General features: G+C 40.0%; 4 protein-coding genes across 4 annotated transcripts; 3 read left to right on the top strand and 1 right to left on the bottom strand.

Annotated features, from left to right (window-relative positions):
• Window positions 1–2,611: 2,611 nt before the first annotated feature.
• On the top strand, window positions 2,612–3,622 carry LOC105222605 (larval cuticle protein A2B). Its single transcript, XM_011199994.3, has 2 exons — window positions 2,612–2,759; window positions 2,880–3,622. Exons 1-2 carry the CDS (start codon window positions 2,748–2,750, stop codon window positions 3,489–3,491), a joined length of 624 nt encoding a protein of 207 aa, XP_011198296.2. The 5' UTR covers window positions 2,612–2,747; the 3' UTR covers window positions 3,492–3,622.
• Window positions 3,623–5,652: 2,030 nt separating this feature from the next.
• On the bottom strand, window positions 5,653–6,516 carry LOC105222606 (larval cuticle protein A2B). Its single transcript, XM_011199995.4, has 2 exons — window positions 6,375–6,516; window positions 5,653–6,290 (listed from the first exon to the last, which is right to left on the bottom strand). Exons 1-2 carry the CDS (start codon window positions 6,384–6,386, stop codon window positions 5,748–5,750), a joined length of 555 nt encoding a protein of 184 aa, XP_011198297.3. The 5' UTR covers window positions 6,387–6,516; the 3' UTR covers window positions 5,653–5,747.
• A 2,917-nt stretch (window positions 6,517–9,433) lies between these two features.
• On the top strand, window positions 9,434–10,264 carry LOC105222608 (larval cuticle protein A2B). The gene is made up of 2 exons (XM_011199996.4): window positions 9,434–9,570; window positions 9,715–10,264. The coding sequence occupies exons 1-2, from the start codon at window positions 9,478–9,480 to the stop codon at window positions 10,162–10,164; spliced, it is 543 nt and encodes a 180-aa protein (XP_011198298.4). The 5' UTR covers window positions 9,434–9,477; the 3' UTR covers window positions 10,165–10,264.
• Window positions 10,265–13,083: 2,819 nt separating this feature from the next.
• LOC105222609 (larval cuticle protein A2B) lies at window positions 13,084–13,845 on the top strand. The gene is made up of 2 exons (XM_011199997.4): window positions 13,084–13,150; window positions 13,212–13,845. Exons 1-2 carry the CDS (start codon window positions 13,139–13,141, stop codon window positions 13,722–13,724), a joined length of 525 nt encoding a protein of 174 aa, XP_011198299.2. The 5' UTR covers window positions 13,084–13,138; the 3' UTR covers window positions 13,725–13,845.
• Window positions 13,846–17,403: the final 3,558 nt, after the last annotated feature.

The following is a 17,403-nucleotide window of genomic DNA, read 5'->3' as shown; positions in this document are numbered from 1 at the left end:
CTCGAGATGCTGAAGAAAGCCATTGTACGTGAGTGGGCCAAAATACCGGCAGCTTGCGATACGTTTTTTGACCATCTCAAGGCCATAGTTAAGGCAAAAGGTGGTCATATCGAGCAAAAGTGAATTGGTCCTGAATTTATGAATATGTTCACCCATTTTGTACTTTAAAATAAATAAAAATAATTTTCCAAACCAAATTTAGCTGAGAGTGAGCAGCTCAGAGTAGACGTTTTCCTTTCAATCTCACTAAACGCATACCAAAACCTGACTGACAATGTTGGCTTGGCGTTGGCTCACTGTGAAAATTGCAGGTAGAAATTTAGCCGTGTGGCACTCTTAATTCGATATGCCTTTGATGTACAGCTTTAATAAATGATTCAATTTTTTTTTTTTGTGCAATTCTTAGCCTCTGGGAAATCGAAACAGTGTTTACGTATCGATCGGACTCAACAATTTCCATTATTTTATCGATATTTTTGATAATTAGCCTTCCGGAGCGTGGTACCGGACCGTACAGTGACATACAGGTACGGAAGTGACAAAACCAAAATTTCACTTTATTAGATGTCACAGTGTCAGAACCATAAACACTGTTTACATTTTCTGCCGCCTGTTTAGTCTTTTCGCCTTTACCAATATGGCGTATTTTCTTATTTCTAGCGTCCATCTTTCATTTTACTGCTGATTGTCGAAGTTGTAGATAATTTCGTCAAACAACTACGTCAGGCTCTAAATCCAACGCAGAATAACTCTGTCCAACAGGTGCTACTTCGGCCTGAGAAGTAGTCCTCTCTCGACGAACAAAAATCAAACTCTATAAGTCACCCATTATCCCAGTCCTGCTATATGATGCAGAGGCATGGACGATGGCAACATCTGATGTTACGAGTTTTTGAGAAAACGACTTTTGCAAATTGGCCACGGCGAATACCGCAATCGATGGATCAATGACATGTACAAGATCTACGACGACATTGACTGGCTAGGCCATGTCGTCGAATGGATGAAAAGACTCCAACTCTGAGAGTATGCAACGCAGTACCCGGCGGGGGAAGCTGAGGAGGAAGAAGACCTCCTGGCTACACTTGGAATATCCAATTGACGCCAAACAGCGAAACGGAATAACGACTAGCACGCTGTTGTAAACTCGGGTATAACCGCGTACGCTAATATAGAAGAAGAAGTGTCCATCTGTAGTATGCTCAAGCAATACCAATTAAGTTTGCAACAACAACCGATCCTCTAAACGTAGAAACTAGTGGCTCAGTCCAAAATCTAAATCACCAATTAAAATTCTGTATATAAGTTTCGTTAGTAGCTTTCAAAGCTCTATAAATTCTGAATGAATATACTAGTAACCCAGACCTATTTTATTTGGTTTTCTAAAATTTATATATCTATATTATTTGGGAAATTAAAGCTTTTCTTAAAAAAAAAATTATTATTGATTTTGATAAATAAAAACTTAAAGAAAGCTTTCAATTTCAAAACTCCTTTTTGGATCCTCGAAACAAAACTTTAACAAAGTAAATATCTCTTCGCAAACAAACTAACTGAGCTGCCGAACAATGCCGCGTAGCTCATCGCTCTAAGTGGGTCAACAGTTGTAAGCCTCACCGGTATTTAAGCGCTCAATAAAAAGTTATGAATGTGCGCATGTATAAACTTTTTCACAAAAATAAAAAAGCACAACAACATTTTGTATCAATAAAGTCCAAAATTAGATTTAAGCAGCAACAACAACAATAGTAAATAAGTAACGACGCTTTGCTGTAAAATTAAAGTGAAAATGCTGTAGGAAAAAAGTGAGCTTTAATAAAAGCTCAATAATAATTTTAACAAGAAACCAGCTACAACTCGTTATGAGGTAACAGCAAATGATAAACAGTTACATTGTTGAACTTGAAGCGCGAAAGGCTGAGCGGCCAAGAAGGCTCAGCGGGTGTGGGGCGGTGGACGCTTAGTGAATGAGGTGGGCAAACTGCCGGAAAACCGCAAAGAGGGCACCAACCAAACAGTTGAAAGTGCCGTGCAATTTTTGAAGTTCGCAATCAAACAATAAAGTACAGACACATTGCCATACATACAAAAATACATACACACATGTACACAGATATATTGCGGATAAACATTTTTATAATTATTTAATCATTTGCTTATTTTCCAGCGCACACAGCCAATATGGGCTCACAATTAAAGGCAAAAGCAAAAGCAAAAATTCCCAGCCACGGGGCAATCGTGCGTTGGTGGAAAGGGCGTGGTATGGCCGGCAGTTATGGTTATTACGCCACCAGTGTTACTGCCAGCGGCAATACACACACACATACACTCATACATGAAACTCTAACAAAGCAACGGTCTTCCAGCGATCGTGTCGGTATCCGTTGAAGAATGCAAATCATGCAGACGCGCGTTCGCTTTTACTCGCATGCGCGAGGCATAGACGAACACTTGCACTTTTACACAAAATACAATAAAATTATAAATGGCTTAGAAAAAAGAGATAAAAGACTACACACCAAGGGTATTATGGCGTAGCTACATGAAATATCGTTTATACCGTTTACCGGCGAGTATTCCATATTCCATTAAATTTCGTGGTCCGCCAGCGGTGCGTTCAATTTTCGTATAAAAACTAACACTTGACTCCAGCTCATTAGTATTCAAGTCACACACTTCGGAGTGGGAGGACAAACCGATACGCGAATTTTGTAATTTTTTGCAGTTGTAGCGCTCACATTCACGAAATGGCATTCAAGGTGAGTGCATAGCTTTCATAAGAGCATGCCTCGGTGGTTGCTATGTTGAGGAATTTTCGGAATATTCAAATTTGGCCTGTGATTTGTACAAACAATTTGTTTCTCTATCTCTCTTTTCAGTTCTTCGCTGTTGCACTATTAATCGGTGCTGCTCAAGCCGGTATTATCTCTGTACAGGAACAACACGGCATTCCCTTGGAGCATCATCATCAGCATGAGGCCGCCGCTTTATATCATGCACCCGCACAAGTGGCGCATGTTGCTCATGCACCAGTTGTTCATGCACCAGTGCATTTGTTGCACAAACAACACGTTGCCCATGAACAGTATCCCGATGATCCTCATCCTCAGTACAATTTCGCCTATGACGTGCAAGATGCCGTCTCTGGTGATTCCAAGAGCCAGTCGGAGAGCCGCGACGGTGATGTGGTCCATGGTGAATATTCGTTGAACGATGCTGATGGTTTCCGTCGCACTGTCAAATATACCGCCGACTCTGTTAATGGTTTCAACGCTGTCGTCGAACGTGAGCCGCTCACCCATAAAGTTGTGGCTGCTGCGCCTGTGCAATACCATCACGCTCCTGCTGCTGTTGCTCCCGTGCAATATCATCATGCTCCCGTGCACGCTGCCCAAGAGTATGCCGCCGTGCCAGTTCAGCACCAAGTTGCCACACACACCAGCTACGAGGCTCCTCATCATGAAGAACAACAACACTACTATCATCATTAATTGACAGAAATGCCATTTTTCATCCAATTCGCTTACTCTGCCCTTGCCATTGTAAAAAAAAATTATAGTTAAGTAGCTAATTAAAAATTTATATACCAAGTATTATGCATTAAACCTAAAAAATTACAAATATCAAATTGATTTGAGGTATTTTACTTAAGACCACAACATATCTTGTTCGGAAAGGTGAGGAATTTTTCTTCCGGCTATAAACTGGTAGATCCATTCTGAAAGAGAATCTCAGCCAAGCATCTTTTATACAAAACAAATAACTCTGTTGGGAGTGTGAATACGTCTTGAACACTATGGTTGTTACAAATGTTAAGTAGACTTAGAAAACGGATAGGTTAGGCTAGTCTGGTAGGCCAATGAGCCATGCATAGACCAGTTTTGGTACTTTGTGATACCAAATGGGGTTCATTTACTAGGTCCATGAAGAGTAGTCATACTTTAGAAAAGATATGCTTGATCCTGGGAGAGAGCATGCCAAGTCAATTGTCCGTTAGTTGCCGATTTGGCAAAAAGCAGCAAGAGCTCTTTGCCTCTGCCCATTCCAATTTGGAGCCCCTGAGTAAATATCGCGGCATCCGCTGAATACTAAGGTGGTCATGTCCAATAGTTTGGGTTGAAGAAGATTATACAAAAACAATCATATGAAAGACAATAAAATTTAAGTACACGTTGACAACCACAAACGGAAAAATACTAACTCCCGACCACTACCGATGAAACGAAATGTTAAATATTCATCTTACTGACATCACAACATACTGAATTTCTTTGGCATAACGCTAGGTAAATCCAACATCCCTGATTAAACATCCCTAAATGGGTTGAGGCTGGTCCGCCTCGCCGGAACCCGAAATATCATCTCTCTCTGGATCGAAAAAGCACCACCCAGATCGATCATATTGTGATGGACGGAAAAAACGTCTCCAGTGTTTTATACTTGCGAATACTCCGTGGTCCTACCCTATACCCGGACCACTATCTTGTTGTAGCGAAGATACGCACCCGCCTCTGTGCAGCAAAATACACACGTCAACAAACAAAAGGAAGGTTCGACGTCAAAAAACTCTACGAGTAAGACGCATTTGCAGTAAAAAGAGAGAGGCCAAAATGCGTGAGTACGAAGAGCTTGACAAGCTGACCGTCAGGGGTAATGCTCATAAATTGTATGGAAAGATGCTACGACTAACAGAAGGTTTCAAGACCGGAGCATACTCTTGAAGAAACCCTAGAAATGACTAAGTGACTGATACCCAGAGCATACTGAAATTATGGAGGGAATACTTCTCCAGTGTGCTGAATGGCAGTGACAGCATAACACCAGACGATGTTGATCACTGATGTTGCCAAAACAAGAAAAAGTTCGAATAGCGATTTCTCGACTGAAGAACAACAAAGCGACGGTGGTCGATGGATTGACGGCGGAGCTATTCAAACATTCAAACCATGGTATAATCCTCCTCAACATCGCATATAATGTTCTATCGAGCGTAGTGTGTAAAAGACTGAAGTCCACCGTCAACAAACTGATTGGACCATATTAGTGTGGCAATCGACCACTTGTCACCATGCGCCAAGTCTTGGAAGAGACCCGTGTAAGGAAGATCGACACACAACTCCTTGAACTTGGCATCTTCTTCTTAATTGGCGTAGACACCGCTAACGCGATTATAGTCGAAGTTTTCATTTGGGTGTTCTTTTTTACGTGGCGGGTCCCAAACCTAGCGCACAACTCGCCTTAAAACGGATGTTCTTAGGCTACCCAGAGGATACTTGGCCAAAGACCGGAAGTCGTGAGCTGCTTGAGCCATATGTAAAACAATCGTTTCTGGCCACTGTGAAATTGATTGAAATGGCGACAACTTTTAGACTTGCGCTAAGTTTGAGACACCCAGTACTCTACAGATTCTCCAACGTATTACAAAATTCATGTCAAATAAATCTGTATCAGGATTATTACTGTTGCTCTTTAAACTCTAGGTCAACTCCAAGTTTTTGAGCTGAACCCGTTTGCAGAAGAGGACAAACATCATTTAGACATAACAAGAATAAACTGTAAAGGGTGCTTCCTATTCTTAACTTAACGTAAATATAATTTAAAGTTACTTCTAAGTTTCAGCCCCGGATTATTTTAAAGTAATAATTATATGCGTATTTTAATTATTTACATATTTTTTTATTTGAAAATCACAATTTTAATTAAACTACAAAAACAGTCAATCAACTGAGAACTACGAAATCAGGCATTTAGTGGTGGGCAGCAGTGTAGGTGGTATAAGCGGGAGCCGCATAAGCGTGAGCGACAGGGGCAGCGTAGTGAGCGACTGGAGCAACAGTTTTGACTACTGCAGGAGCTGAGTAGTGAGCAACAGGAGCAGCGTAATGAGCAACTGGAGCCACTGTCTTTACAACTGGAGCAACAGCAACGGACTTCACCAATGGTTCGCGGTTCACGACGGCGTTGAAACCGTTGACGGGATCGGAAGTGTATTGAACAGTGCGCTTGTAACCATCAGCGTCAATAAGGGAGTATTCGCCGCGGACCACATCACCATCACGTTCCTCCACTTGAGTCTTCGAGTCACCGGATACTGCGTCCTGCACATCGTAGCTGTATTTGTACTGAGGATGTGGGTCGTATTCTTCATCGGCCTTGGCCAACACGGGCTGTGCAGCGTATGCCACTGGTGCAGCTTTGATGACATGAGCGGCGGGTGCTGCGTGGTACACCTGAGCGGCTGGCAATAAACCAGCGCTGGCGACAGCCAGAAGAGCAAATACAGCGACGAACTGGATTTGGAAGAAGAGTAATACATACATATATACACAAGTCAGATTAATGCTGTTATTGTAAAGGAAACGTGTGTAACTTACCTTGAATGCCATTTCGATTCAATTAACTTGTTGACTGGTGAACTTGGAGCTGAGCTGGTGTTGCTCGGATGAATGAAAATCTGATAATGTTGCTCCACTTGTCCACATAGTCTATTTATACAAACTCTTTGCGCGTTACACTTATCACAATTATTTTGGAATTATTACATTTTTTATTTTACATCCATTTTTTAATGATGGCGAGCAATGCTGCAGAAGGTGTGTCGAAAAGTGTAGCATTGAAACTGTGGCAACAAGTCATAACTGCTCTTGTCAAATCATGTTTTCTTTCTTAATGCTTTTCTGCTTAATGGCTATTGTGTGCTGGAAATTGTATATATAGTGTATGTATTTTTGTAAAATCGGTTTACTGTAGAGTTGGTGAAACAGTAGTTCATGTTTTTCGGCACCGATATTGTCTTTTCAATTTCACCGTTTGAGATAAAGTGCTACGAATTCAAAATTAATCTGTTTGGTTATTTATCATCACTCTCGCAATTTCTTTGACAGTTTTGTAGCAATTTTTACATACAACAAAACAAATGGAATGTGAAAAAGGCAGTGATAAATAATATTGGAATCTATAATGTTAGAATTTTATCAAACTTTTGACAATCCTTCTTATGCTTTGCTTGATTTTTAGTTTAATACTCTGTATTTCTTCGGGAATAATTACATTTCATTCGTATATAAAACAATTTCTTCTCAGATGGTTCGGCGTCTCAATATCACTTAAATATTTTGTGAACAGAACTCAGTTGAATCTGTGTATTATCACATGTTGCGGACTGAAGGATCGTCGAATGAAACTACTAAAATTGCGGTAGTATCACAACTTGCTACTTCCAATGAAAGTGCATGCCCCTTTAATCAAGAGTATGAATCAATAATGCCTCCCACTGCTACAACATGCTAATAGTCTTACCTTTGTAATTTTTCATACTTATGGTATCGTAGAGAAACTCGTTGAAGAACCGCTGAAACACATTGTTCGAAAATCGGATGCTGTGATAGATATACCCTTCACGTAATACCATACACATTGAGTTAAGAATGTAGCCTTTCATGAATTCCCTACCAAGATCTTCGATATTGAGACCCCTTAAAGTTCCAAATCAGCCCGATCGAAAAAATGTTTGTATGACAGCTAAATATTATAAGTACTACGGTGGTCCGATATCAGCAATTCCAATTAATAAGCAGCTTCTTAAGGAAAGAAAGACGTGTGTGAAATTTTTGATTGATATCTCGAAAACTGAGTGATTAGTTCGCGTATATATTGTCGGACAAAGGGATTTTTCATGTCGTGCGGATCATTTATAAAGGATAATCCATTTCGAGGTTACCTACTTTAAAAAAAAAATACAGAAAATTTAAATTCAATATGGAATATTTATTATCATTCGAAAGAACATTCCTTTGACATTTATTTGCTGAAGATTATTTTTTTCAAGTGTTGGTCACGGCTACGTCTCAGCTGATCCATCCGTTGAGTTCAATTTTCGATGGCTCGTTCGAGCATTTCGACCGGTCACTAGTCAATGACATGTGTGATGATTTGCTCCGAGGTCTGAATCAAAGCGGGATCATTCACTCTAGACTTTACATATCCTTACAGGAAAGAACCTAAAGGTTTGATATCACACTTTCACTTTCCAGCCCAAGACGTGAAATTCCCAAATCACCGAAGTGGTCTCTTAATAAACCCATAGCTTGATGCGATGTGTGGGAAGTGGAACCGTCTCGTTGAAACCAAATGTCACCGAGATCACGAGCTTCAATTTCAGGCATCAAATAGTCAGTTATCATGGCGCGATAAAAGTCGCCATTGAGGGTTACGTTCTCACCGGCATCATTTTTGTAGAAATATGGAGTGATGATTGGCTCGAACACGTCGGATCTTCTTGGAATTTTTCAAGAGCCCATAGAGCGCAGCAATGTCTCTTGGAATGTCGAGCGGCTTTAGTTCCTTGTACAAGTAGTATTTCATATGCTTTTAATTTAAGATCTCTTTCATTACGTCAGTCCGAGGTGACTCTCACCGGTCTTCGAGAACACTCTCAGACGGCTGCAATATTTTCATCACTGCGTGCTGGAAGAGGTCAACTCGGTCGAATATTTTCCAATAATGAATGCGGAGTCTCAAGATGAATGATGGTGTTGCAAATAGTATCCTCAGTAGTCGATTATGTTGACTCTAAGTTGAGAGAAGCACTCGACATACATTCTTTACAGAGTGTGAATTTTGGTAATAAAAATGAACAATTTGTAAACGTGGTTCAGAAGTAAGTCTTTCTATGATGAAATCCCAAACAATACTAAAAAAAAAGTTATTTGACGGCTTGACACGAGTCATGTGTGGCATCAAAAAAAGGCTATTGAAAAAAGTATCACTGCTTGGACCCTAGTCAAGTGTTCATATTGAAAACATCGATTTACATCCAGTTTCTCATTTATTAGATTTAAATATTTTTGAGACTATAAACCATTTACTATTAGCCATTCATTTTTATATTCAATTTGTAACGGTTTCAGAAGTTTTCGTAGATTCCGGAGATTCCCAAACTCTTGCCGACTAACCATATTAGAAAAGCAAATAAGAAATGATGATTATCATCCGCTGCTACGTCATTGTCCAACCCTCAAAGGAGATCTACTTACATACATATACATATGTATATATGTATCTTTGCTCTGAAATTTATAGAAAACGTTTGTGTGAAATTAGAGACCACTGTGTTTCACTGCAAATGCATTTTCTTCTATTTGTTCTAATTTATACCACATTCACACTGAATTTCGAAATTTTGGTCATAAATTTTGTTGGATGTTTGATCAAAATCACGTTTTGTACACATTTAGAATAATATTTTTCAAATTTTGGTGGGTTTTTTGTCTTGGCCTCTGTCTCAAGCCGTTTTCGTTTTCGTTTTACGCTCCAACACCAACGCTAAAACGCTTAACCAAAGAACGCCTGCTTGATGCGACCGATTTATTAAAACGCTCCTCATGCACTTGGCTGTGACTTAAATGGTGAGGCGTAAAGCCGAAAATGAATATCAATTATTTGTCATCAATGACAAAACAGACGATCTGAGTATAAATGCCGACCGTCGTACCGAAGAACCACATTCAGTGTTTAACTTTTGTTTCATACGGACAGAACAAAATAATCCAAAACAAAATGGCCATCAAGGTTTGTTAATGAAGAGCTAATAGATTTATTAAACTTGTTAATGTGTAATTTCATCAAAATTATAGTGTGAAAAAGTTATGGAATTCCTGAAGTTAAGAAAGAAATTAATATTTGTGTCTGTGCTTCTGAATATAATATTTTTAGTTGGTGATCGCTCTCGCTCTTTTCGCTGTTGTCAACGCCGGTGTTGTGGTGCCCGCTGCCGCCCCCGTTGCTGTTGCGCCCGCCGCCGTTGCTGTCGAGGAATATGACCCACATCCACAATACAAATACGGTTACGATGTGCAAGACACACTGTCTGGCGATTCCAAAGGACATGTGGAGGAACGTGATGGCGATGTCGTGCGTGGCGAATACTCACTGATCGATTCCGATGGCTTCAGACGCGTTGTCACCTACACCGCCGATCCCATCAACGGTTTCAACGCCGTCGTACGTCGTGAACCCTTGGTTGCCCCCGTCGTTGCTGCTGCTCCCGTCGTAAAGGCTGCTCCAGTCGTAGCTGCCCCAGTTGCCGCTGCACCAGTGGTTAGAGCCGCCCCATTGGCTGCGGCAGCCCCAGTTGTGCCTGCTTTTACCTACAGCCGCTTGTAAAATGTCGAACTCTATGTTGTGAATATTGTTGTATTACTTTTGGATTAATTAGCTACTGTACGTGAAAATTGTGATTTAAATATAATTTGAAGAAAAAATTTGACGTATTTTAAATTGTAATGAGTGGTCAGAGGGTTTTAAACGAATTTTGACATCTTATTTTTATACTATTGCAACATGTTGCTACAGAGTATAATAGTCTTGGCCACTTAACGGTTGTATATATCACCTAAAGCTATGTGAGATAGTTTTAGGATTATATACTCGTACATACATATGTATATATATAACAGGATGACGAAAAATTTTTTACAATCCGGGAGACTTGTCTGTCCATCCGTCGGTCCGTCCGTCCATTCCGTGCAAGTTTTAACTTGAGTAAAATTAAGATGTCTTGATGAAGCTTGGTATGCGCGTTCCTTATCAAAAAAATACGAGTTCATATATGGGTTTATATATGAGTGTAATCAAAATCCTGCCCCGCCCACAAAATGCTATTAACCGTAAACCAATAAAGTATCTTAACTAAGCGCTAAATTATTATATAGAACTTTAATTAGAACTGGGATCGCTGCAGCAAGTGGCACATGTGGGGGAAAAAATTAAAAAAAAGAGAGGGCGTGGCTCCACCCCCTATAAAGGTACTATTAAAAACTTAAAGCACGATAAATCAATGACTAAATACGCCAGAGAGATTAAATTTTACCTCCCAGGTGGTAAGACAGGGCTTAAAGGACCCGTGGTCAGAATTGGAAGATGGACGTGACACCGTGAACTTTTAGGTGAAAACACATAAATATCTCGACACATGCCTGACCGATTTCAACCAAATTTGGTATACGGCATTGTTCTGCCATTTTTATATTACAGTGTGAAAATCGAAATCGGACTATAACCACGCCTACTTTCTACATGACACAATTTGAAATTTCATCTGATTATTTCCTTTCGAGTGTATAAATCAAGAAGCAATTAATATAATGGGATTTGACCTAATAATTCCTTTAAAGTGTGGCACCTTATGACCAAAAAAAGTGCCTAAGCCAACCAAAATTGTTCAAGCCCCCAAATACTGGAAATCTGGACTCCAGTATCTATTGTGGACTTTTTACCAAAAATGTTCGTCAATGGGTCGGTTATAATTAAAATTCAGAGAGAATCCTTCCCGAATGGTAGTATGTCTGTGAGCTACAAATGGGTTGAGTGGGTTCAATCATAGCCCCGATATACTTAATATTAAGATTATCGAACCGGATGACTTTATATCGCATATATCAGACAATATGTGAGTTATCTCAATAAAATTGAGAGAATGTTTTTTTTAACGGTGTATATTCATGCTTAGAATGAATAAAATGGAGGCCTAGACCCCATTTACCTAAACTTAGCTGTTCCTTTCTTGTAAATATGCAGTTAAGGAATTTAAACTGGTCGCTAAGTTTTTGTAACCGATCTAAACTTTCGCTCACGTTTTTTTCTCCTTAAAACCCGAACCGCCGATATCGGTCCACTGTAAGATATAGCTGCCGTATAAACTGTTCAAGAAAAATTAAATCCTTTTATATAAAACTTTTATATTTGGCAAGATATCTTCGTGAAATTTGTCATAAATTATGATTTAAAGCAACGCTAAAATGTCGGTATCCTTTTCCATTGGATTACAACCTTTGGCCATTTGAATTTTCAGATTTAATTTTATATACGAGGTTTGTTCAGAAATCTAACATAAATTTCAAAATTTTAAATTTCGAGGGTTTCGAGGTCCAATTGTCAATTTTTTGTTCAGACCGAGTACCTATACAGTTGCTCTATGTTGATTCCTGGAGGATGGAACCATGTGATAAAGTAAAGCCACTCACTTGGGAAAGGCCAGAAACGATTCTTTTTCATCTTGTTATACATGCCCCTGAAATACGGCAAAATTTCCAAAGAATAACCTTAAATAGCTGTTGTTTTACAAGATAGATTAAAATCGTTGAAAGAGCTAAAGGCTGTTCCGAAAATTGCGTTTGAAAAGTATTTCGACGATTGGAAGAAGCGCTGGCATAAGTGTATAATATCGAACGGAGACTATTTTGAAGGCGACAACATTAATGTATACGAATGAAAAAATTTTTTTAGAAAAATTGAAAACCCCTGTTACTTTTAGAACTCACCTAGTACAGTCTAACCTTAAGAAATACAAACGATGTTAACGATTTTTTTAAATTTTTAAAAATAGTAATGCTAGGATCATTAAAGTGGAGACTACTGTTTGATTTGTTAGTCTTTAACAGGGTTCAAGTTTATAAATGTCAAAATGAAAAAATATTATATTAAATGAAGCACGCTTACATTATACCATACGGCCCTAAATAACATTTATAAAGACGTTTTATGAATACCACACAGCAATTTTTATGTACAAAATTAGGCAGAGCTTTTTTCAAAGTGACAAAATTTGTGAAAGTAATTAATCTGTAGGACATTGTAATATTGCCGCGAGACATTTGACTCTTTATGTCTTTACATATATCTACTACAATTGACTATATACTTTGATAAAGCCATTTTGTTGTTGGTAAAGACCTAGCAATTTTTTGTTGTATTCGCTTTTTTCTCGTTTCGCGTTCCAATGACACTAATCTCGTTTTGAAAGCGTTACCTGCGCACTTTGAAATGGGTTGATAAATAGCTCCTGTGCCAATATGCATATGACAAGCGAAATTGATTTGAACTTACATATACACACATATGCACATGTGTAGACAAAACAATTACTGCCAGTAATGCTGTATTTGAAAATATGAATATTTCGAAAAAATGGCAACGAAACGCAAAAAAGTAGAGAAAAGTGCGAATAAATAGAAATTGTTTGAAACCAAATGCTTACCGCCATTGCTATATAAGCCGCACATATTTGAATAATAAATCATTCAGCATCTTAACACCTTACGAAGCAGCAATTGTGTACCCACTACCAAATCTTAGCAAAATGGCATACAAGGTAAGTAACTTAAGCTCCTCAATTTATTTGTATAAAATTTCATCTCTCCTCTTATTTGCAGTTCGTAGCAATCCTCGCTTTTGCCGCGGTGGCCAGCGCTGGCGTTCTGCCCGTGCATGAAGTCTACCAACATGCACCCGTTGCCACCGCCGTGGTGAAGGCGCCAGTGGCTTATGCTGCGCCAGCTCCCGCTTATGCTCATGTCGCTCACGCTCCAGTTGCTGTACACGCTCATGCTCAACCGGTTCTTGCCAAGCACGATGACGAATATGACCCACATCCACAATACAAATACGGCTATGATGTGCAGGACGCACTCTCTGGCGATTCCAAGAGTCAAACGGAGGAACGCGATGGTGATGTCGTCCGCGGCGAATACTCCTTGGTCGATGCTGATGGTTTCAAGCGCGTGGTGCAATATACCGCCGATCCCGTTAACGGTTTCAACGCTGTTGTCAACCGTGTGCCTTTGGAACATGTGAAAACTGTGGTGAAAGCTGCGCCTGTAGCCTACGCCGCACCAGCTCCCGCTTACGTTAAGGATTATGCCGCCCCAATTGCGTATCATCACTAGAGCAGTCTAGAGAACGCAATTTGGTTGTTGTTATCGCTGGAAAGAATTGTTAAGTAGTTTTAGAAAAAAAGACAACAATAATTGAATAAAAGCCATTGAGCTTTTCAAGCTTCATCTATAATTGCAGTGGTATTAATTTCGAGGCATTACAAGTTTGTAATATACAGAAGGATTCGTCGGAGTCTCTTTAAAATACATATAATAGTTCATCGTGACGAGCTGAGTCGATTTAGCCATGCCCGTCTGTCTGTTCGTCGGTCTGTTTGTATATACGCGAACTAGTTCCTCAGTTTTTGAGATATCAATCTGAATTCCTGCTGCCCATTTGTCGGAACTGCCAGCTCACGACTTCCGGTCTTAGACCAAGTATCCTTTGGGTAGCCAAAAAAAATCCATTTGAACTCGTTATAAAGTGAGTAGGCGAAACATCCCTCCCCAGTGTTGTGCGCTGGGTTTGGGGCCCATCTCGTGAAAATACAACCCCAGTGAAAAGATCGAAACAGCCTCGGATGAAAGGATTCTAGACAAGGCGACTCCTTATCATGCGTCTTCTTCGATCTACTTCTGGAGAAAATAATTCAATCTGCAGATCTGAATAGATAAGTTACAATCTTCTACAAGCGTGTACAAGTACTGGGGTACGCTGATGACATCATATCATTATCAATAGCTTTGCTTTCTCCAGGTCTGATAGTGAACGAGAGCATGACGAAATGTTTTCTGTTATCAAATGTACTCGCGACTTGGCTCCACGTCGCTGTTGACAGTCATAATGTCGTCGTAAAGTCCTACAAGTCATTCATCATCCCCGTCATGCTATATGGTGCAGAGGCAAGGACGATGGCAACGTCTGATGAGTCGCCGTCACGAGTTTTCGAGAGAAAGGTTCTGCGGAAGATTTATGGTAATTTTCACATTGACAACGACGAATGCCACAGTCGATGGAACGATGAGCTGCACGAGACATATGCCGACATTGACATAGTTCAGCGAATTAAGAAACAGTGGCTACGCTGGCTTGGTCATGTTGTTTGAATGGATGGAAACACTCCAGCACTGTGAGTAATCGACGAGATACCCGCTGGGGAAAGCAGAAGAAGAGGAAGTCTTCCACTCCGTTGGAGAGATCAGTTGAAGAAGGACCTGCCTACACTAGGAATCTACAACTGGAGAAAAAGAAGAACGACTGGCGCGCTGTTGTAAACTCGGCTACAACCACGTAAGGGGTGTCTACGCTAATAAAGAAGAAAAAAAAGTTCCCCGCAACACATAAAGCTTGTCCCTCATTACCTCCTAGTTTCATAAATAACTATTGAAGCTCAACATTGTCTTTCAGTGCTTAATTATATTTGTTGTAGTACATTAGTGTCAACCACAGATTCGCCTTCTCTTATGCATTTTTTTACACCAAACATGTGGCCACCATGCCATATCAGCAATTCCGATTTCATAAATCAAGAAAAGGGGCTGACAAAGGAGCTTATACAATTCAATAATTACATGCAAATTGAATTTAATGTGTATAATTTAGTTAATTTCGTACAAGTGCAGTGCATAATTGACTGGTGAGGCGAATCATAAGTGATGACTGAATTGTCGAGGTTGACCTGTTGCCACAGGTTGCAGCCAAGTGCAACTGCAACACAGTCCCTTCACCGTGTGTAATTTCGACAACATAATTTACGGCAGTTGTCCTCTTAATTTCTTTGATGTTTACAAAGCATGTTGGCAACAGAAAAAAATGCAATAACTCATTGCTGCAATCAAAGAAATCTGAATACTCAACCGCATAACGGCAAAAGTTATTTCGACTGCAAACCGATTGCCGTAAGCCAAATAAATACAGAATATAAATAAATTTATATGAATGTTTGTATGTATGCGTATTTGTACAAATACTCAGTGATCTGGCGGCAATCGTTCGAATTTTTCTCATTTTTCTCGATTTTGGCAACGCAGCACTCAGCGGAGTGTTAAGGTCAAAGTCAGGTTTTATTGTTAATCGACGCACATACCTACGGTATTGTGTTTTGATCATGCCACATAACCCATGGCAATACCTTCACTGTCTGTCGGCCAATTGTTATTGTTTTGTATGTCTTATGCTCTTGCCACCATGACCGGCGTAAATCTCTTGTAAGTGTCTGGTATTACAAGCGACCAGCCGATCGGCCAAATAACTCCTCATAAACACTTTACTTTACTGACGTAAAACAACAACAAAACAGAAATACGATAACTGCCTGGTAGCCAAAGCTTTATTGGAGAGAACAACAACAACAATATTAACACTGTAACTGTAACCGAATGCCGTACTACCGACACAAGCGCAATTGCAACCGACGAGCACGCAAACAAGTGTCGCACAGTGGGCTTCTTTAGTCGGAAACACAAATAATAATGCGGGGAAGCACTTAGAATAGTTTTGAGATTTTTTTAAGAGACTTTCTACTTCCTTATTGGCGCAGACAACGCTTACGCAGTTATAGCCAAGTTTACAACAACGAACGTCGTTTTACCATTCCGCTGTCTGGCGCCAATTAGAGATTCTAGTGTAGCCAAGCCCTTCTCTACCTGGTCTTTCCAAATAAGTGGAGTCTTCCTCTTCCTTTGCTTCCACCTGGGGGTACTGAATCGAAAACCTTCAAAGCTGGAGTGTTCTCTTCCATCCGGATAATATGACTTAATCAGGCGCTGTGTCTTAATTCGCTGAACTATGTCAATGCCGTCGTATAACTCACTCATCGTTCCATCGATTGCGGTATACGCCGTTTCCAAGCGCCAAACACCATAAATCTTCCGCAGAACCTTTCTGTCGAAAACTCGTAACGCCGACGGGGATTTGCTCTTTGTTCGTCGAGAGAGGACTTTTCTACTCAGTACGAAGTAAGACCTGTTGGCAAGAGTTATTCTGCGTTAGGAGTTCGAGGCTGACGTTGTTGTTGGTGTTAATGTTGGCTGCATGATAGATGAAATTATCGACGACTTCGAAGTAACTACTGTCAACAGTGACGTGGAAAAGCGACGACTGTTTATTTGATGACAAAAGAGTTAAGCACTCCAGTAGGAGATTGTACCTTCTTTATTTAGATCTGCAGGTCGAATTATTTTATCCAAGAGTAGATTGAAGAAGACACACGTTAGGGAGTCGTTTTGTCTGAAACCTCGTTTGATATCGAACAGCTCGGAGAAGTTCTTCCCGTTCCTGACGGAGCTTTTGGTTTTTCTCAACGTCAGTTTACATAGTAGTATTACTTTTGTGGGGATCTCATTCGAGGCTGTTTTTTTCCTTTTCATTGGGGGTTTTTTTCTATGTTTCGGGTTCCAAACCCAACGCACAATGCTGGGGAGGAATGTTTCGCCTACAAACAGATGGTTTTTGGTCCAAGACCGAAAGTCGTGAGTTGCTTGAACCATATGTAAAAAATCATTTCTGGCCACTCCCAAGTGATTGGCGATCAGAACACTTTCCTCACTTCTGTGAATGCGCTAAAAATCTTCATGAGAGACCGCTTGACTCTAGAAGAACCGAACAAACTCGAATCAAAAACGCTTAACTTGTACTCTCTCTTTTCTTGAAATCTTTGTGATTATTATGTCACATGTTTAGTAAAATCGACACACTGTACGCTTGTATTTGTATGCAACACACATGTGCCATGGCACGTTAACAGTTAAT

The sequence above is a fragment of the Bactrocera dorsalis genome, chromosome 2 (genome assembly GCF_023373825.1).
Source record: "Bactrocera dorsalis isolate Fly_Bdor chromosome 2, ASM2337382v1, whole genome shotgun sequence".
Lineage (NCBI taxonomy): Eukaryota > Metazoa > Arthropoda > Insecta > Diptera > Tephritidae > Bactrocera > Bactrocera dorsalis.
Note: the sequence above shows the minus strand (reverse complement) of the source record. Positions and strands in the feature narration are given on the sequence as shown.

Excerpts from the sequence above, each read along its gene's own strand:
- LOC105222608 (XM_011199996.4), top strand. The coding sequence starts at position 9,478 with ATGCCGACCGTCGTACCGAAGAACCACATTCAGTGTTTAACTTTTGTT. Across the intron at positions 9,571-9,714 it reads AAAACAAAATGGCCATCAAG|TTGGTGATCGCTCTCGCTCT; the intron begins GTTTGTTAATGA and ends TAATATTTTTAG.